The sequence below is a fragment of the Tyto alba genome, unplaced genomic scaffold, assembly GCF_018691265.1.
Source record: "Tyto alba isolate M040663 unplaced genomic scaffold, T.alba_DEE_v4.0 Super-Scaffold_49, whole genome shotgun sequence".
Lineage (NCBI taxonomy): Eukaryota > Metazoa > Chordata > Aves > Strigiformes > Tytonidae > Tyto > Tyto alba.
This window is the reverse complement of record NW_024881325.1, coordinates 1,609,224-1,631,086: the sequence shown is the minus strand read 5'-3', so window position 1 is coordinate 1,631,086 and position 21,863 is coordinate 1,609,224. Positions and strand designations below refer to the sequence as shown.

General features: G+C 38.6%; 1 protein-coding gene across 1 annotated transcript in view; it reads right to left on the bottom strand.

Annotated features, from left to right (window-relative positions):
* Nucleotides 1-14,147: 14,147 nt before the first annotated feature.
* Nucleotides 14,148-21,863, bottom strand: part of SYN2 (synapsin II) — a 193,291-nt gene continuing 185,575 nt past the window's right edge. The window contains exons 11-13 of the mRNA XM_042806979.1: nucleotides 21,564-21,624; nucleotides 17,557-17,824; nucleotides 14,148-15,059 (exon numbers count right to left, since the gene is read on the bottom strand). Coding sequence (XP_042662913.1) covers nucleotides 14,924-15,059; nucleotides 17,557-17,824; nucleotides 21,564-21,624 — 465 coding nt within the window. The 3' untranslated portion in view covers nucleotides 14,148-14,923. The remainder of the gene's footprint in view (nucleotides 15,060-17,556; nucleotides 17,825-21,563; nucleotides 21,625-21,863) is intronic.

Below are 21,863 nucleotides of genomic sequence, written 5' to 3'. Positions count from 1 at the left end.
ATCCCAGGATTGATCTGACATACGCTGTCTGAATTTTCTTGCATCCCAGGGGTGAGTTATTCTTCTAACACAAGGCTCAACATTGAAAGTGTTTACCCTGTTGAAGTAGGGATTACAGAATCTATATACAAAACTACAGGATAAAAAATTATGAAAGCGTGTTTTATTTTTTTAACTGGGATGTCATAACATTATGAGTTTAATTGCAATTGTATCTCTCTTATAGGTAGGGTAGCCAAGATCTGTTTCAGAGCTCACGGGTGGAAAAAAAGCCCAAGTCCCATTTCTCTTCTTTTTCTGTTCCCTCATTTCCCTCCCATCTCCCTATTGTCAACTGGGGGAACTTGGCAATGAGGTTGTGTGTGCTTGCACTTGGGTTGGGGCCAGAGGAACAACCCCAAAAGCCTCCTTCCTGCAGCTGCAATAAACAAGAAAGTGAAATGTAGTGTGTGTGTATACTCAGCCAAAGAACTTGACATGAAAATTTTAATTGAAGGGGTATTTTTTTTCCCTTTTTTTTTTTTTTTTTTTTTTTTTTTCTGAGGGCTATCTGAGTTTTTTCCTTTACAGCAGGCTTTTAAAATCATGCATTAATTTTCAAAGGGATTTTGCTATCTTAAGTAAAATATAGGACATGATTTGGCTATATTTTTGTAGGACATTCAGTTATTTGTAGCCCACTGTCTCTCTGTTACTTGTATTATTTCCTCTTTTTGCAAACCCTTCTCATATGATTTCTTTTTGTCTGGAGGCGGAAGTTTCCAAGCTAGTGCTGCCCAAGCTGAGTTTAACAAAAGAGTCAAAATGAGGAAATGATTAAATGTATTTGAATCTTATCATGCTTTCAGTTTTAATAGCATTGGGACACTTAACTGCCATATAAGTAGTTTGGAACAAAAACTAATACAAGTTTGTTGCTGTACCACAATTGGTAATAACCTCAAATTCCCTTATGGCTATGGGCAGTAGGATTTGGCTGATGGAAAAGTGTAAAATTCCACTACTCTGTGAGGAGTGACTCCCCTATTGCTGAGGTGTAGGGCTCATGGCATGTGCTTAAGCAATTATATATGCCATTGCCACCTGCTGGAAAGCGTGTGAAATACTTATTTCTAGGTAAACCACTCGGGGACAATATTTTTTTCTTAGTTTTTCAGGAATTAATGTCATGGTAGACATGTTCCTCCTTCCAAATTGATGAGCAGCTTCAGTTTTCAAGATTGAAACTGAATTTAGTAAAGAAATTTAATAACAGTGTCTCAAAACGTGCTGTGGCATTAAGACAGAGGAAGCTTTATTTTAAAACTGAAAGGGAAATGAAAGTTGCCTTATCAAGATTTGTTTCAGATATCCACGGTGTTGATGTTCTAAAAAGCATTTATTTGGTCTTTAATATTTTACATTTTGTCATAATAGTAAGCGGTCCCTCTATCAGACAGTATAAGTTCAAATTCAAAACAAAGGTGTAAAGGCGTAAAGCTCTTATGTTTAGTTACAAATGAACTGAGATTAGTTAGTAGCCATCTCACAAAATCAATAAGATTGATCTCCTAAGTGTTTACATCAGACAGAAATTGTATCTGAAGTTTGTCTGACGTTGGTGGAACTGGGTGTGGTAGCAGTTGTTGAACTGGTGCAATGCCTTAACTTTTAGTGATTAATGTAAAAGCAAGGAACTTATAACACATGAACAATGTATTACAGCAGCTCAGCCAAAGTGTATTGACTGAAACAGTTACGAATGTCAAATCATTAATTCATTAAATAAGCAGTACTACTTTCAGGATCTCTGTGCGTTGCAGAAGGGATAAAATAGCAGACAACTTAATGTACCCCACTAATTTCCATCTTTTTCTTTTTTTGATAATATTGTAAATAATTCAGTATCTTTAAAAAAATATTCATGGTGATTTTTTTTTTTTTCCTCCCAAAATATATGGCAATTGTGTTAATATCAGGAAGCCAATAGCCAAAGAATTGCTACAGAGTATCTCTAGTGAGAAGATGGCAATAGACTTGGAAATTCCATTCTAACCACATCTGCTGAGGAAAAGAGAGGATAGGTCTTTTATGCTGAAGTGAGTTTTTATCTACATTTTCTGTACCCTGTTAAAAAAGCTTATGTGTTGGGTATAAGAAATAATGCAGGTCCCTGGGGGCAATCACATATATTGTGTGCATTGTGATGCAAGAGGCTGATGTGAACTGTCTTTTGGTAACTGAACAGCAAGTCTTTGGAGTAAGATGGGCAGAACTAGGAAACCCATATGCATACGTACATAAGGTTGAAAAATATTTCATTGTTCAGAGAGCATCTCACACTGATTTTTTTTTTTTAAATTATTTTTAAGTGTCCCCTGATTTGGGGAGAATCCTCTCCCTCCCCCCGAAGGATGAAAGACGTGTTCTGTTCACGTAGAAGGACGATGGCACCCAGTTCCCCAGCGTGGCAGCACCCGGGCGCTCGCCCATCGGGCTGCCGGCACCCACCGTGCCCGAGGGCTCTGCCACGGACCTGCTCACCTACTGCTCTTACGTCTTTGGCCCGGGAGGCTCCCGTAGCCTCCTGATCTCTGTTGACCAACATTTGGGCCCTGCGGTTTATCTGTCACAATGGAACAAGTGTGTTAGTACTCTGGTATGCTGTTCGTTTCATTGCCACGTTTCCTGTAAGGCAGCATAACTGGTCATAGCTGGCAGTTACCTGCTTTTCAGGATTTTTTTGTAAAATAACTCTTTGAGGAGATAGCTGATGCTTTGGACAGAAAGAAGGCTTCTGATTTTGTAAGCAGCATGTTTCTACCCCTCTTTAGCCCTGAAATTTTTATTGGTATCTTGAAAATCATGGAACACAGTATTTGCATTTGGGAAACAAGTATTTCCTCCATTAAGAATATACCCTGTGAAATACTGATATGCATACTAACCCACACTTCCATTTGTTTAAAATGTAAATGATCCTTGTGCTGAGTAGCAATCAATGTTGCAACATTATGGCCTTTTCTGCCTCAAATCCTCCTTATAGTACACACCCGATTTATAGCCTTCATCAATATTAAAGTAAGCGTAATTGGCTTGTAAATACATTGGACTCCTTTTGGTGTGGGTCTCATGAATAGAGTATGCTTACCGTAGCAGCAGATCGGGTGCCAATATTTCACATAGAAAACTGGTCCCCTCAAAGCCCAATCTGTTCCAAGAAAATGACCGACTCCTACCAAAATGACATAAATTAGTTTAATTATTGTAAAACAACTTTCAACGCTGTTGCAGCAAGATCAGCTCAATAAGCAGAAAATCACTGAGCCTTTTCTGTGAGTGTCAGAAGCTAAGTAACTGGGGGTTTTGATCAGTTGGGCTGTTAAATCACTTTCGATGCTGATTCAAAAGGGCATGTTGCTGAAAACCACAGCTGGCATTAAGATACTTTTCTAGATTAGATGATGGATTGTATTTTAGAACTGCATTGTGCAAATTGGGCACAAAATTTAGTCTTGATTTCATCATTATTTCATCGCCTATTTCAGAGTTATTGAACTTGATGCAAAGGAAATGGCAGAGTTCAAAAATCATTTTTAAAGTTCCTTTCAAGCTTCATGAACATAACCTAGAATATGCAAGTTCTTATTTCAGGAGAATGAACAGACTTTCTGGAACACAGTATAATATTTGACAGTGATTGATTGATTTAAATTAATGTTTTTTTCTTGGCTGTGCAATTTTATCCCCATATGTTTGTAATTGTTAGGGATCTTTTCAGAATCCTTTTCTAAGAATGAGGCTAACTGGAAATGCAGCTTTCAGATTCTTCCAGTTCTTGAAGACCACTTTTCAAATGTAGCACAGCCCAAAGCGAATGCTTGGTCTGTCACTGATGATGAAATTTAGTCAGTTGAGGTCCTGTCAGTGGTCAAGGAAGTGATTTTGATATTAGAAAGCATGGACACAGGGTGGAAAGTAAGGTGTGATGGTCTGAGTTTCAGTCAGAGGGTGCTGTAGTTTTGAGAGCAGAGGTGCCAACCGCCGCTGATGTTGAGCGGCGCGGCAGAAGCGTAGATGAAAGGGCAGCTACAAGTATAGACCGCTTGTGGTTGGATGTGAACCCTGGTGCTCAGCGACAGGCCAAACAATCATCAGAAGTCTCTGGGAACAGGTATAAACTTTCCTTATTCTGCCATTTCTAACCCAAACTGACGGATTCTGTGCAGACTAAAATCAAAAGATCCGGGTAGTTTTCAAAGTCCTTCTTGCGAGGAAAGGAGCATAAGCATGTCGCTTTCACATGTAACTTGCACAGTTACAATCCTGTTTCAGAAGAAACTTCATCAATCCTGCCAAATTAACTTGAACTTGGGCTGGCTTAACATAATGGGTGCAAACTCATTACTTAGGGGGAAGAAGAGAAAGACCACAAGAACTGTCCTGCTGGGTCCGTATAATTCAGTATCTCATGTCTGACTAATGGCAATATGAGATGATAATAATAAGAAAAAAAATATTTTACATAGTTAATTTTGATAAGCATGGTACTTCAGTGTAGTACCCAAAATATAGACTACTGATTAATGAGAATTTCCTGAGAACGATCTATTTTTCTCTTTGAACTTACGGACAAAATTCTGGTTTGAGAGGGCCAAGAGCATAGAAAAAAAAAAAAAAGGACTAATTAATCACCAGAATTACCAGGAATGTTTGCTCTCACAATTAAATTTTAATTCCAAATTAGAATTTCCTGTGCTATGTGTTGTACTAACTTGCAGAAATGAGCTGGTAACTCACGAGGGAACAGCTGCTGAGCTGCTGAAACAAATTTCCTGCTACTACTGCAAAGAAAGCCTGGGCTACAGGGTATCGGTGGGCGCTGTATGGCTCTTACGCTACTCCACGTAAAGGCTGTCAGGCTATTTCTGAGAACACTATCATCCCCATTTTGCCTGCTTCATGGCATTTTAAGAGAAAGTATTAGTGAAGGCTCACCATCTTCCAGCCGGAAAGAAATGGAAACACATTCTTCTGAATTGCTGAGTCACTCAGACACTCTGAGCCAAGAGCTGATGCAATTCTTCTCTTATCACCGGAAGATCTCTTTGGTAATCACAGACACACCTCTTATTTCAATACCTTGGGTGAAGGACTGTTGATTCCTCAGACCTAACCCAGTGTGTACAAATCACATTTTTGTTTTCTAGTCTCAATCTCTAAGAATAAAGGTTTAAAATTTGAGAGGATACAAGGGGCTGATGTCTAAGGAAATGTCAGTCTTTTGCCATGGAATTGCAAGGTGGCTTATGAAGAGGAAGCCAGAGCAAAAGTAGTTCTAAAATATGGAACACTATTATAATGTTTTGATGTGTATTTAATTCTTAACAGTAGTTAAAGCTCTTAATTCTGTGCTGTTTGTTTGACACAATAATCTGTTTTAAATTGCAACAGAAATTATTTGAACTTTAACTGAATGTAAGTACAAGCACTATAAAACGACAGATTCTCCATTTTCAGTCACTTCTCTAACGTCAGACATGGTATCAGATTTTTTCCTTACAACTAAGTGATTTCTGTATGTGACTAGGTTAATGATGTTTTGTTTCCAGTGGAACAAGGACCAGCAGTGCTGTTTCACTTACTTTCTGTGATCGGCTTGGTTAAGGAGAGATGATATTGTCCTAAGAATGTTAAGCTTGACCTGGTAAGAATTGTAATAAAAATTTTGCTAACTTCTGCATCAAAGGACTAAGCCCAATGTTAGCAAAATGTTAAGCTGACATTTTAAGTTGGCTATAACATTAATATAAATGAAAAATTACAGGCATTTTCAAGAGGGTTGAGAGAAAGGAGAGATCAATGTATTGCTTGTTTTACAGCTAGAAGCTCTCTGGTTTAAAAAATAATTGATATTCCTTCTTCCACACCCTTCTGCCATAATTATGTAAAGAATCTGGATTATGCTTCCGACTCGATTTAACTGTTTTATAATAAGTCACAAGCATACCTTGCCTACTTGATGATACTCCTTTAAGGTTGTGCCAGTCTTTCCATTATTAAATCATGTTTAGTGTTATATACTGGTTGCTTAAAAAAAATTCATTTCAAGCTTGAACTTGCTATGCATTCTCAGCTAGCCATATGTGTGAGGGAGCACAAAAAACATCAGTACTATTTAGCAACTTAACATGCTATTTTTCAATTTAATGGAAATTTTGGTTTTTCCTTTAAAAATGTGGGGAAAAAATGTTTTTCATAATGAGGACTTCAGCGTGTTAGTGGGGAGAATAAGCATAAGAATAATTAAGATCTGCATTTTATGTATATGGTCTGTGTGCTGCCCCTATAAATTCCTCCCTTCCCACCCCCCCCATCATAAATCTGACCCATCTGTAGAAACTTGACTTTTGGTTTGAGCAGGAAGCAAACAACTAAAAAGGAAGAGTTGTGTGTAGAAAGTAGGAAGGATTGTAAGTTTTAAACACAGCAGTTCAGATCCCTAGACAGGCACAGGAGTCCTAGTTATCCACACTGCTACTATTCCGACTTGGAAGTTTTTCTGAAGTTCAGAATTAGATGAGAATTGAAAATGATGGTGGGTGTTTTTTTAACCTTTGTAGTTACGGATTTTCCCTGCACACCCCCTATCCCCCACCCCCCCGTATCCCAGAGAAACACGGAGAATTTGCGACTCAGTATGATCGACCAGTCTAAAGAAATGTGTCGTATGGAGTGCTATATGTTTTGTAGAACAGGGCAGAGATTTTTAATAGCCGGATTAATGTTTCGGGAGTGTTCAAAATGAAACACTAGATCCCTTATGGGTCACTGCGCAGAGTTCATAGCTGGTCGGTGTACTTGCTCCCCTCATAAGTTTTATGCATGACATACTGAAGGTCAAAAAGAAATGTTGGTTTGACATACCCACACCTCAAGAAGTTGTACCCCAACATATCTGAAAAAGTTACTGTAGGGATAGTAAAATGCCTCTTCCTGGCTTTGTCCTGAAGAATAAGTGTCCAAATAACTTTATCCAGCAGCTCCATTTCCCACTGTGCTTCTGCTGACTCTAGTACATACATTTTTATACCTTCAGTCTAAAGATTGACCTAATCTGTAGTTTTCCTTGGACATAATTATATTTTGTTCCCCATTTTTCAGAACGGATGATTGAATTCAGACTTTTCATTCATTCATTCACTCGTTCATTCATTTATTCATTCAGTTTTTATTATCTGCTATTTGCAAAGAGAACTCAGGCCACGTAAGCCTCCAGTTTATCGGGAGGCTTTTTTAGGGGGTTGGGGCATCGGCTTTTGTGTTTTTTTTGTTTAATTGAAACCTATTTTGTGCTTTTGCCATAATCAGAGAGAGGTAGGCTAATAAACTCACCCGAATACCTCTTTAGAAGGTACATTTACTCTATCTGTAAGTCTGGTGTTGTGAGCACCCCTCACATCCAAGCTCTCAGCTATGAATGCATCCAGTGCTAATGTCTAATGCTATGTGGAATTGCCAAGTGGTCTCTTATCCAAATACTTACGAGGCTGGGGACTGCTTAATCTCTGAGATCAGGGAGACTTATTCTGATGTGGCTGTAGACTCTAGACAGTTAAATTTGCAGAAATCCACTGAAGGCAGTTTGCTTTTCAGAAGTTGCTGAGGGCGTAATTTGGCTTTTTGCAGTTTGAGGGTGGGCTGTTTAACCTGAACAAGTTCCAGCTTGTTCAATTATAATTTAACAATATATTTTCCCCATACTTGCTGTGTTCCTCCCAAGAGATGCTTGCATCTCCTTGATGCATGAAAGGATACCTGTATTTAATGTACATATTAAATAAGTCTGTAAAGTAAATTCTCACATAATTTTACATTTAAAAGTACTATTTGAGGTGTGTGTGTATATATAATTTTGTTAGATGCATGTATAGAAATAAAACAGTCTTTGCTCTTCCCTTTTGTACCTCCTCAAGACATGTAATCTACAAAGCAGGAGAATTGCATGATAAAATGTGCCAGAGTGGAATGCATAATTATTCCAGAGGAGGGTAAGTCAGTTCAGAACTTGTACTAACATTCTTAAGGTTAGCAGGAGTCTTCTTGCCATGAAATTACATCAGCTCTCTATGGCCCAGAGTCAATGCACATGCTTTCCCTTTCTAGTAAAAAAAAGGTGTGAAAAATGCTAATGTCTTCAAAAATGTACTGTAGAACAAAGCTGAGTAAACGAATATATATTATAGTGTGGTGTTCACCTGTAAGTGAACCTGAGTCTAAGGGGAGAAGAGATTGAGACATTGTACTTTTAAAACAACCATTTTGCTTTTTTAATAGATTAAGTCATGACTTGCAAACAGACAAAAAAACATCTAAATAAGAAAAAGAACGCTTCCTTGATCCTAGTTCAGAGACATTCCCATAACAGGTGGGGCAGAGGCCTTTAAATTACAGCTCTCCTCCATATACCTAAATTTGTTACAATTCCATCAGGCAATGAGAAAAGACATTTTCACAGTAAATAGTGGTGGATGCGGCTGGCAACACCCACTTTCAAGCTGGTTAAAGGATGAATGTTTGGTTGGGATGGTGTAGTAACAATATCAGAGGTAGAATCTGTTCTGTATGGAAACACTACCCAGTTTCCTCTGAGTCTTAAGATGAAGCACGCAGCACTTACTGTTAACTAATGTATTTAAATTGTCACCAAGACAAACAGTTAACAGTTGTGATTTATTATCAATTCCATGTAGTAATTAGGCCTGGTTCAGCTGGTGGATAGGGAGTGACTAATTTCCATTTCCCCACGAGGAGAGGGGAGGAAAGGAGCATTTCCTTTTTCTTGAGCTAGAATATCTGGCACTCACAGCTGTTTGGTGGATCTATTGTGCGAGACAAATCGTACATAGACTGCAAGCTGATATGGCACCTTGGCAGCAGAAGTTGTTTGCGCATTAAATTCTAGCGGCAGTCTCTTTCGGAGCACACCATGTTTCTCACTGCAAGAGGCCAGTGGAGTCTGTGGTCTCAGGCTATGCATGACTGAAGAAAAAAAAGAGTGTATGTGAGGAAAACGCACCTAAAGGTATATCCATGCTCATGACACTGTTGTTAGTGCGGGTTGCAAAGAAAGAGAAATACGCGAAAAGCAGAGACTACAGGAGTTTGGCTTGAACCAGCCAAAACTATGAAGTATTCAGTGATGATAGATATAGTCAGGATAGTAATCTACAGTTTAAAGGGCCCATCTGGAAGATTTACATAATCATCAATTGGAGAGATCTGTACAGTAGATCTCCAGTTAGAGCACACTTGGCAAGTGAGGTGTTAGCTTGTGGCATTCTGCATTTAGCGAGATGATGCTTTGCCTCTCTCCTTTCTTCGTGTGTTAAAACTCCTCCTAACTTTAGAGGAGGAGGCACTTTCTGAGTGAGGCTGTGAGATGCTCACGTTTTATTACAGTGGGTGGAAATGAAATAAATATATCCTTCGTTCACATTGACATCTTCTGATTATCTGAAAAATTTTTGCCCAATAGCTCCAGTTCCCACAAAAAAAAAAAAATTTAGGACACAAGCAGCAGGATTTTAGGTGCAGTACCTGAAGGACCAGGGGAAAAGAAGCAGGGGAAAAAAAAAAAAAGCTTATCGTTTTTTTCCTTATGGCAGATCTACTAAAAATCTAATATTCATGGTCCATGTTAATTCTTTGGGTGATCATCTTCACTGTTCTGAGTTACAGTAAAATCAGAACCACACTTTTGCTACAGCCTCAAAAGGGCACATGGCATACTAATGAAGCACAGCTCTTGTTAATTTTCATTTCATGCATCTAAAGTACTGTTTAGGGTTTCTTCAGTACTGCAGCAATTCTGTAACTGCTGGAGCAGATCTAGCTGTATAATTTTAAGTTCCTATACTAGTTCACCTCTTAAAAGGGTTTGTTACTCAAACACTTGTAACAGGCTTTTGAGAAGTATCTCCCAAATTAAACATGGTTAAGTACCAGCCCATATGCGCTACTTTCTTTTTTTTGTTTTGTTTCTTATCTGGATAGACAAAAGTTCTTTGTACTGCCTGTCTAGGTGCTTTTAAAATCTACATAACCTTTTATCAAAAATTTATTCCTAGTTAAGAAAACAAGAGAACATGAAAAGTCAGCTTTCATTTTTTGCTCCTTACCCTAGCTATCTTTGTGATGTTAGGAAGAATAGATCACTGCACTGCAATAACAACAATTAAAAATCTTGCCTTTGAGCAAAAAAATCAGCTACTCCTCAGAGCTTATAAATCCTCAAAGTAGAATTTGGCTGACTTGGATTGGTCAGAAAAATGGGCACATATGGGTAAAATAGAAACGGTTAGGTGGAGAGACAAATGCTAACAAGAAACATGTGTGAAGAGAGAAGCTCCCAATGAATCCATTCTCGCTCTTGTCAGGTAAGCTTCCATTTTACCCAGTTTCTGTTACCCTGTTCCCATCCATCACTTTTATAGAACAAGGATTTAGCCATAAAGCCAGGTACCTTCTCCTCCATAATACATATTCTGTACTGGGAAACTTAAATGTCAAATAATGTGAAGTGGATCAGTTTTTTAACACCACATCCACCCTTGGAAGTTCGGAGCGATGCCACTGCTAACAGAAATCAAAACTCTAGTCCCAGTAAAAAATATGAAATCTGATTTTTAATTTTTTTTTTAATTGTTTCTCTTTCTAATTCTTTCTAACATAATTTGTGGGGAAAAACATGTGTCTCTTACTCCTGGGCTATCTTGAAGTGAAACAGGGTGATAGTCTTTCTGTTGTTCTTCCTGGCTTATTTTAAATTTAAAGAACTCACTTGATACTCTAGACATTAATTGAATTCTTTTTTTTTTAAAAAAAAGATAAATTTTATTTCCATTCTTTTTTTAATTATTTTTTGAGCTGCAAGAATCTAACTACAGCTGGGAAACTCAATGTTTCATGAAACTTGATGTAAACTGTCTTCTTGAGGTGGAATATTCTTCCTTAGAAAATGAGGAGGAATCAAAGGAAATGGGGAAAACAGGATTTTGTAAATTTGGCTGCTTATTTACATGACCGAATATGCATTTGGAAAACTAATTGCTAGTTTAGGTAACTATTTTGAAACTTCTGAGATGAGATTTTAAAAACATCTTAAAAAAAAAAAAAGAAGAAAAAAATTGCTTGTTTAGAAATGTATGTCTAATAAAAAGCACTTCCAAGTTGGAGGCATGTATTGTTGTTCAAAACTGAAATTAATTTGTGCTGGCATATGTGATCATAGTTAAGATCATCTTTCTTAAATTCCTCTGAGTCAATAACCACAATAAGTTGCCTCTTACTCCGTGCCAGAATGGTTACAAAGGATAAGGTGGCTGAGCGTCCAGGCGTAAAAGGAAACTCAGTCCCAAACTCTGGCAGCCTGTGCCGTTTTAGATCACCTCTGCACCTCCTGCCCAGCCTCCCGCGGCCGTTTTAGTGTAGCCCAGGTCTCCCCCAGATCCTGTGCCATAGCTGCCCTCCCCAAGGCGGCACCATGATCTCAGAGCTAAGAAGAAGGCACTGGATAGCTATGTTGGACTTAGCCACCTGCATCCTCCCCAACCTGACTGGAAGCTGCTGTTGATGGACAACTTGCTAGGAAATGTATCTGTAGTGTTCAGGCAAATACTGGCAGTAACCGTGTCAACGCACAGACAGTAGGCACGGACTTTTTACATTTTGTAAATAGGAGCTTTATTGTATGTGATCTGCTCATTGAGACAACATTGGCTCGGAGAAGTGACTTTGTTCTTGTGGAGTAGGAAGTATACAAAGTATACACAATATTTACAAAGTACCTTAGTACTATTTTGACTAATTTTTACTGGAGAGTTAGTGGTTGTTTCAAAGCTAGATTAGTCACTTTGTCCATAATTACAATCTCTTGAAATCTGCTTCAGTGTTTTGAATTGCCTGAGGGCCTAGTGGTCAGAAAATGGCTCCATCTCAGTCTTAACACTACACTTGATTAGTAGCTCTTGCAGATTTCACATCATCCTGATTTATAAGTGAAAGATGAGAAAAAGATGGAGTGTTGCGCATAGAAACCTGTGGCATCATAACCTGCGTCTGCACAGAAAAGGTGCAAATGAAGCACAGACCTCATGTTCCCAGGCTAATGTTTGTAACGATGAACGACCACAGGCACTCTGATTATTTCTGTGTTGCCCGGATAGCATTGTGTTGGGTAACTTGGTACGGAGAGCTTGCACGTGAAGTCGAAGCACAAACTATTTAATGAAGACAAATGGACAATAAATATTTGGATGGACTTTTTCTAAAAACTCATCTTTTCTGATTAGTATTTTGGAGATGTGTTATAGATTGCTTAAAAATGTCTTAACCATGAAACACTGCATAAGGAACATAAGCATGCAGCAGCTTGCATGTGACACGCTTTAGCACGCTTGGAGGTATAAAGAAGTTTTGGCATTGTGGAGAGGCAATGTGTTATGTACATTGTGTGGGAGGATAACACCATGCAGATTTGATTGCATCATCTTGCTCTCTTTTTTCTTTTCTTTTCTTTCTTTTTTTTGTTCCAGATGGTAAAACAAAGACTGTAGTGAAACCCGTTTTCTCCCAGGAAGAGGTGGGAGGGAATTTTATATGAGCGAGAAACTTTGCCTCAAGTCGAAATCTGGGGCCTGGACTAATGAACTACCTGTAATTCACATTGTACTAAAGATTGCTGAAACTAGGCATGTACTAATCATGAACCATGCCAAACTATGCATAATTACTACGCTTTCTCTGTAGCAGTAATTAATTTGCGTTAGCAACTTTGATTAATCTTTCTAATCTAAAAGTAAAGTGCTTCTCAGACATGAAAGGCTCTATAACTGCTCAGGGTTGTTGTTGCAGCCCAGTGAAGGGTGTTTCAATCCAGTGGGGGGCAGGCGGGGGACAAAACTTTAAAAAATTGAAGTATAGCTGATATTTACGAACTCATAAAAACTATTAACAGTTAAAGCAGTCTGGTTTGCCACAGAATTCACCATCTGAGCTACAGGCTTCTATACACAGTACGTTCCTCCTGAAGGAAAAAAAGAAACCTGTCATTAATTCAGTAAGAGGGCTTCTCAGAGGGCTGTTGCACAAAGATGAGGGTTGTATGCTGAACAGAGGGGCTGGGGTTCCATTTTATAGAGGGCAGTGCTACGTATTTGCAGTTTGTAACATTGCAGTGCAAACTTACCCATCGATGCGTTTTAACCTCAACCTGGAGGAAAGCTCTGTTCTAGGCATGATTGTGCTGCTGTGATCTTGAGTCAGTCCTCACTGGCGGCCCAGGAAGGGTGCTGTGCTGCCGGTGAGTTGGACATGCCTGCTTTTCAGGAAATATGTGCGCTATGATCGCCAGCTTAGGCTATGTTGACAAACAGAGAGCTATCAGATGCTAATGTATGAACTGAATTCTGACATCACTGGAGTTCAAAGTTTCCATACTTCGTTGCCAACCTCCTGGCCCAAGCCGGGCTCTTCGCCCAAAGGAATCCAAAACTGCTGCAAGGACTTAGGTCATCGAATGGTGATGGTGATTTACCTAGACTTCATCGACTATCAGATCTGCAAGAGCTAAAATTTCTGAGGCGAGTAGATGTGTCTCTACAAACATTTTACAAATCCCATAGGGCTTTTAAGTTAACTTTGTGTTGCTCATTTTCTCCCCGCTAATGTTACATGCCAATACTATGGTTATTTTTTCTTGTTTCCCCTGTTAGCACTGTAGGAATACTGCTGCAGGTAATTGATGACAGGCAGAATGACATGCTAATCATTCAGAAATGAATAGTCAAGAGATCACTAATGAACTTCGGTTTGATTTAGATAATTTCTTAAAAAATGCTGCTATTACTTAATAATTAATGATTATTAAAGTCTGGGATCAATCCTGGTTTTGCAAGTTAGAGAAATATTTTTCAAATACATAATTTATTAGAAAATGTAAATGTGATTCTTCTAATTTATCATTTTTTATGCTGATGATTCAAAAAGGGAATCATTTGTGATACTTTATTTTCTTAAAGTTGTGGTTTGTATCCGAATATTTTATAATCATAAAGCTACCCTTTTGATATCAGTCAAAGTAGACAATACGTATTGATGTTGAAACATTTTTTAAATCAGGCATGGGACTTTACATTTATTAGAAGGCGTTCACAAAAATAAGGGTAACATCATGCATATTCTTTGCAACTAAACCCAGTTATGGTTACAATTTGCAAATAAATTTAAATAGACATATGGAGATACAGTAGTACATATACACTCTATTTATGACATTAAGTTAGTGTACTGATAACTCTCAGCAATACATCAGAAGTCTACAACTAGCTGATGGGAAGATTGTATGAGGAAGAAACTGCTTCGATTTCTCACATTATTTCTGTGGCTTGACAAGAATGTCAGTGTGAAATTGCCTCCTAAATTTGGGAGGCAAGAACAAGTCATGACTATACTTTTGCAGTACAAAACATTTACACACAAAATACACATGCATTGCAATGCATTGGAAATGGGTAAAGCAAGGAGAAACCCATCACTCAATGCTTTATTAACACAATTCTACAAAGGGGTCTCAAATAGGATTATATAGTTCAGTCACAGTAAGGCCACAATATTACAATGGATAAGGACCTTAGAATTCGGCATTCTGTGCTAGTAATAGAACCTTTCCTTCTTTATAGATTTTGATTCATGTTCCTGAATGGTACCTCATCAAAGTCCTCCTTTTTTTTTTTTTTTTTTTTTTTTTCTTTTGGAAGTTTAACATATTGCTTAATACAACAGTTAGCACAGTAAAGAAGGGTACTGTCACAGGGAAAACAAAACTTATGTAACATTCACGTAGTTTTCAGACTATATGCTAGGTGCATTTAGATGAAGCTGGCTAATCAGAAAAAAGACTAGCAAAGGATTTCCTCAAGTTTCGAATCGTTTCAGCTTTTGCTTCATCTTCATTCACAGATGATCGGAAGAAGGATGATTCTGTGAAACTGAAGGCGTTTGTCAAAGACTGCGACTTGCTGCAAGACAAAAATGCAACATGTTTTGTATGGTCATATTGTCTACAAGCTTCCATCCACATCTACCTTGTATAAATGATGAGAAAAGGAAAAATGTCCATGAGATTTAGACAGTTTGCATGTGAACAAAATGAACATTCAACACAAGCAACATAGCTAGAATTAGCATGCAAAGCTGCTGCAACGCAGCACATTCCTTCTGTACTTTGATTTGAGAAGTAGGATAATGTTTTCTTTAGAGAACACGCTGCTTTTTTTACACATCTGTAACATTGCATTCCAGTAAATTGGATGGTGGAAATCAGAACTCCAGGAAAAAGTGGGCCTGCTTGCTAAATCCAAATCACAACCCAACAGATGATGATTAATAATTCTGTTTGTTAAGGCTGCAAACAGTAACGCACAGAATAAAACTAGGTATATTGGCAAGAGTTTGAAGAATGAATCCTGAAGTTGTAATGTACTCTCTCCATATATGTACCTATGGGACGTTTGATCCTTAATGAAGGCTTAATGACACTCTATATCTTAAAAAAAAAAAAAAACAAACCCAAAATCAGATATCATTTTTCTTGTCTACAGGCAGTTAGCCTAGCAATGCTACTCTTTTTAGTGCTATCAGGTAACCACGGTATAAGTTTCTGTAAGCATGAATAAAATAACACACAAGAAGGAAAATATCTGAAGTTTAAAACTTGAACTCATGGCTTGTCAGATAAAATAATATTTAAAAAACTGGGCTTGGATTTAAATAGAAAACATTAATGAGTCATAATCTTTTCACAAAGACATCCATGCGTTACTAAAACTAGTTAACCTGATTTCATTTATATCTCAGTACAATAATAGGATTTCAGCTTTGTCTACAGTAAAACTGAAACACTTTTCTTATTCAGATTGTCTTACACTCTTCATGGTTTGCAACTTCTCTACCTCTAAACTAATAATGTACAGCAAACAGTGCTACAGGCGTTTTAGGTTTTTCATAAATTATAGCTGTGCTAATGAGAATAGACTGATAAATGTTTGTTTGTACTCACTGAAAGAGGGAGGGTGGGAAGCAGCACTTGACTTGATTAGTAACACAATAAGTAGCCTAATTAAATATTTATTCACAGATTAATAACATGTACATACAGGTTAGGCAACAGCATGTGGGTGAATACAAAGCATACACATGCAAATAGAGAGTCAATGCTACAGGCAGGAGATCTGAGTCTTGGTGTGGACCTAAAACTGCTGCTTGAAAGTCAGAAAAATTACTCTTATTGTGGCTGGCATCTCAAAAACTTTAATTTCTCCTTTATTATCTTATTTTAAATAGACACTATCCTCTTCCATTTGAAGAAGAGAAAAATTAGTCTACAGCTGAACAAGGAACTAAAGGGAAGGGAGAAAGCTGGGAAACTGTGTGGCACAGTTCTTCTGTACCCGTTCTGGACTGTTTCTCTTAAATGTCAGAAGTTCACAAGTTGGGCTGCAAATTAGCTTAGAATCTTCCATCTTGCTTAAGAAAATTGACCTCCCTATTGTCTATGTCTACACAAATAGTGGATTAATTAATCTGAGTTTTATTACTATAAAACAGAGTAAGGAAATACACTGTCCTAGGGAGGCAAGGCAAGTATTGTCATCTTTGCATACTGTCACCTAACACGTATTTTTGACTGAATTTTGCTCCGATGAGGGCTCGGGACTGGTTCACGTCAGTCCCAGCATGTGAGTGGGTGGGAAAAGGGGATCTGTGTTACTTGGGTAAAACAAAGACTACGTGCCAGTCTTTGTACTTGCCAGAATAAGTGGAAAGTGCCCGTGACCCCAGCGGCAAGGGCGCGTGTCGGGATGGCCATGTTGAAAAGCGGCGCGTCACTGCCGCTCCCCTCCCCGCGCTTTCCGTCCCGCGGGCCAGGCTGGGAGCGGGGCCCCGGGCGGAGGCCCCGGGCGGCTCCCGATGGCAGCAGCCCCGGCAGCGCGCCCACGGCCCCGCGGGGCAGGGCTCCGGCCCCAGCGCCGCACCGCCGCCAGCCAAGGGCCACCCCGGTTCGGCAGCCACTGCCCAGCGGGCGCAGGCGGGTGGTTTCTGAGCCAGGCCTTTGGAAACGGGAATCTGCTGTCGGAGTGACTGCAAGGTTAAAAGTTTAAACAGATAAGACTTCCCCTTTGCGGGGCAGGCTGACAGCACACCCAGATCATGAGTCAGTGACGTGAAAAGGAGAAAACTATTACGAGGAGGAAGATGAGTTTTCAGACCTAGTTGGGGCAGAAATTGCACAACTGATAAATGAAATTTTGTGTAGTGCTTCGGAAGCAACTGATGATACGGTCTTACTACCCATAAAGAGAGAATAAGCTTTCTGAAATATTTCCCCCCCCTTTTAGACTTGGGAACGTACGCACATTTCTTTCCGAATACTAGACCAACTGCCAAATTACGGTTACGACAACAAACCCCGTGTTATGAGGAGAAAGGGAAATAAATGGATAAAGCAAATCTTACTTCAGCTGCGGGTGAGACTGGGGCTTCTGCTGCGGAGCAGGCTGTGGAGCTGGCGGTGGCGGTGGCGGTGGCTGTGGCTCTGCTTCCTTTGATAACCTGGTGCTGGGAGGACCTTGAGCCTGGGGCCGTGGCTGCTGAGTTGTGGGTCCGGGCGGACGCTGTGGCTGGGAAGTCGAGGGCTTTGCTGACTGCCCAGGGGGGAACACGCGCTGTGGCTGCAATGGCTCCTGGCTTTGTGATTGCATTCCTTGGGGTTGCACTGGGCCCCCTAGGTTCAGTACAAGAAAAACTTCATAATGTTATAGCATCAAAGAATTCTTATTAGATTTCATATCCAACACTTTAAAATAACCCTTGAATGTGATTAATTCTACTTTTGAGGCAAACTTCTATTAATATGGACTGCAGTTTCATGTAGTCAATACTACTAATCACAGTTGGTACGTTAGTAACTTGCTTGGGGCCCCTATGACTCATCCTTAAAATTGCTAAGTAGTACCAAATTTATCCCAGCAGTAGCAGTACTGACTTCAGATCAAGTCAGTGGAGTTACAATTTTGGCCCAGCTCGAGGCGAGGCCGCGAGATACCTGAATTTACCAGTAATAATTATCTCAGCAATACAGCTACTATTCTCTGTGTAGTTAGTGCAGTTTTGGTCCTCCAAAGTGTTAAAGTTATTTCTATAATATTCCTCTTAGATTCAGTCTTCTAGCGGTAAAACAACTTTATACTGAAATTTTCTGGCTAATTCAAAGTCTTTTGATAACTTAGCCCCTTAGTGAAATATGTCAAGAACATTACAAGAAACACAAGAAAGTCATTACTAATTCTTTACCACGGAGATCTTTCCACTGAGAAGGAAGTATACTGGCAAAATACTGTATCAAGTGTGAAACTACAACGTGTAGTAGAGACTCAGGTTGTGAAATCCGTGGCTGAGAGATGCTACATCATCATACCGGGTTGTTTTTTCTGCATTCTGACTGAAATAGTGCTGTGTCAGGTATCGGTGGGCACGCTGCTTTTATCTCAGACATCAGATGTCTGAATGTGGTTTACTGGGCTGACAGTTGTTACAACTGAATCTTTATTTTTGCATGTGACGAGGCACACAGGACATCTGAGTTACGGGGAAGAAAGGACAGGAGGAAATTCTGAGCGATTTGTTTGTATAATGTCTCAGTCAGGATAAGAGCTTTGCTGAACAGTAAATATCATAGAAGACAACTGATCTAGATGTTCTGAACACTTGGGAATTCGTAGTCTTGCATAGATATTTAGTGCAAGTAGAAGACTTAAGCTATTCAGGTCCCTAAAAGAAAACCTTCATATCTGGAAGTACTCTTGCAATACAAAATTATTTTTTTACAAATCGCTATTATAGTTAGCTTTGAACTTACTATGTGAGATTGCCGTGGATGTGTCTGAGAACAGCATGTACTAACGCTTCAGTAAGTTTTAATGCAGTTGTAGCAGTGTGTTGTGGTGTAGAAAGATAAATAGCACGTACTGTATGTTAAGGAATGTGCCTTCATTGTTTATTAATTTGAACCACTATTGTAGGAAATATTTGAAGGTGATAACATGGTCTTGCAACATCTTAATAAGGATCGTTTTCTTAATAGTCTCCTTTCACTCAATATTGAAAAACAGAAAGGTTTCTTTCCCCCACTTGTACATACAGGCTTGAATGCCAGAAACTTTACACTGAAGACAGATATAACTTTCTTTTATTGCACATTAAGCTGTACAAGATATTTCACATAAAAGATATACTGCTGTCACACTTCCAGCATTTGCTCACTTTCTTGCAGCTGGGTTGTACAAAAGGCAACAATCATGAAAGAAACTTTTACCAAAAATAACTCAACAAAACTGAACATTAAGCCTACACTGTAAAACATCTGTTCCCTGTTACCCACAATATTGCACCTAAGCATGCTTACATGCAGAGAGACATTTTGGCTTGCTTCTTGTCTGTGGTATGTAGTAATAGTGTGTGCCCTTGTAAATCCTTTACAGTCAACAAGCTGAAATCCTATCTGAAACACCCATCTTTTCTTTGCACACACAACTCACAAATGTCGTGTGAAAAGCACTTGTGAATACTCGGACTACCACATGCAAAAAAATACCAACTGCTTTAAATAAAATCAACCATCAGATTCATTTCTTCACCCCAGGGCAGTATGGTTTATTCACTTTTGTGGTGTCTGGAGGTAAGGATTTGTGAACCTGATTCTAAGTGGAATTTTCTTAATATAGAACAAAATAGCCAATGCCATCATTGGAATGATCACTGACCTAGACAAATGCTGATCACTGAAGCAAAATATTCAGGTAATTTACTGATAGGTAGTAAACAGTAGCACTTACCACAAACATTTAAATAGCTAATAATGCATACCTTAATTCTCATCTTACCAGCCAGCTTGTACAAATAAAAGAAACACTAAGAATGATGATTCTCACTGATAATTTTTTCCAGTGTTTGTAGGGAAAACAGAAGTAGAACATAAGGCTGTTTTCCCTTTAAACAAAATTGTTTGCACTAAACTAATGGCCACTACTCATCTTTGTACCTATTCAAGATTAAAATTACAGTTTTGTGGCTCACTTGCAACTAAGCTTTATGGAATGCTAGCAGTGTGTATTCTGTGATTCTGGGCTAGATTTCTCACAACAGATTAACTCCCTGCCCGCGTATTTCTTCTAATATTACATTATAAATTGGTTATGCAAAAATCACAAATAATTTACCTACAGAAAACCTAGCAGTTGTCAGGCTTCTCGAGTCTTTTTGCATGTTTGATTTCAAGCAGTTATTATAAACCCTATTTATGTGGATAATGCTGGGACGGAATTTTCTTCATAGCTCTCTGGATATTTCTAGGTTTAAAATAGTAGACCTGAGTTGGTAAAGAAAACCACTGACATTTTTGTCTTGCATTCTAATCAAAGGGAAAGATCCCCAGCTGGTTAAAGGTACCTTGGTCTACTCCCTCCTAACGTCTCCGTATTCGAAAAAATGAGCTCTTACAGGAAGTTTAACAGTCCTTGAGGTACTTCTCACCAAATAACCTGGGATTTAACTCTTCGGTGAGGGTAAGATTTTTGAAAGCATTTGCGTGAGTTTTCATTTAAAATCTCCACAGATTACTAATTCAGAACGACAACAAAAGGTACTACTTAATTGAAATAGGACACATTCAATATTCACACTTTCACTGAAGTATTGCACATAGGTGGCCCATTTACATAGCTTTGTAGCTAATAATTTAACGCAGAATTACTAAAAATATGAATACCAGTATGCAAAATAGAAGATATTTTAAATATTCTTTGGGAAGAACTGTATCTTATGGCGTCACTGAAATACTAGCCTTCCCCTTGTGTATAAGTAAAACTCAAATGTTAACAAACTTTATAAAATTATGAATAAAAAGCCTCACTAGCAAATTCTAATCTAGACTTTTAAAAATATATCTGGATCACCTGCCTATTAGTCATGCACACGCACAAAAAAATAAAGGCTATGAGTACAGTGTGCACACACTCACAGAGTAAGCAAAAGTATTTAGATTTGAACCTTGGTGGTATTTTACTTAACGATATATAATACTCAAAAAATACTGTCTAACCATCCATAATGTACAGTTGCACTGGGCTCTAAAGAGGCACATTCTTTGTACACTGTTGACAACAGCCCTGAAATCACAAATTTTACAGAGAAAGGTAGGTAAGCATTACACGCACAGACATGAACAAGTAAACAACCAGACGGTATAGTTGACACTGCATAGAAAAAACACAGTCCAGGTCAGCACTGAAACAATGCAAAAATTGAACAAAACTGGTATGTTTGCTTTTAAGATTCTGTGTTTGTTTCTTTTCTTTTTTCATTTTTGCTTTAACCCTTGCTTTTAGTCTCAATTATCTAAGTAGCCTGGACTTGTTTTGGTCCTACTGCAACGCCATTACAGTCGAGAATGTACTGTAAACAACCTTGAGGTGGTGGTCGCTGAGGTGGGATTTTGTTTGGCTCTGGCTCCTTTAGTGATCCACTCTGGAAAATACATTTGAAAACAGAAGAGAAAAAAAAATTAGAGTAGCTTAGCTCCAATTTTCCACTAACTTGTCTTTATTTTCATTAGAAATCTCTTTATTGGTTGGGGCTGAACATATACTTTTAATTCGTTCCAGATAATGTTTTCTAATTCAGTTGCTGTCTGACATGATATATGAATCCTGGACTAATCCAAAGCTGAGCTCTTCAAAAAAAATTGTTTTCCCTTTGCAGCATGT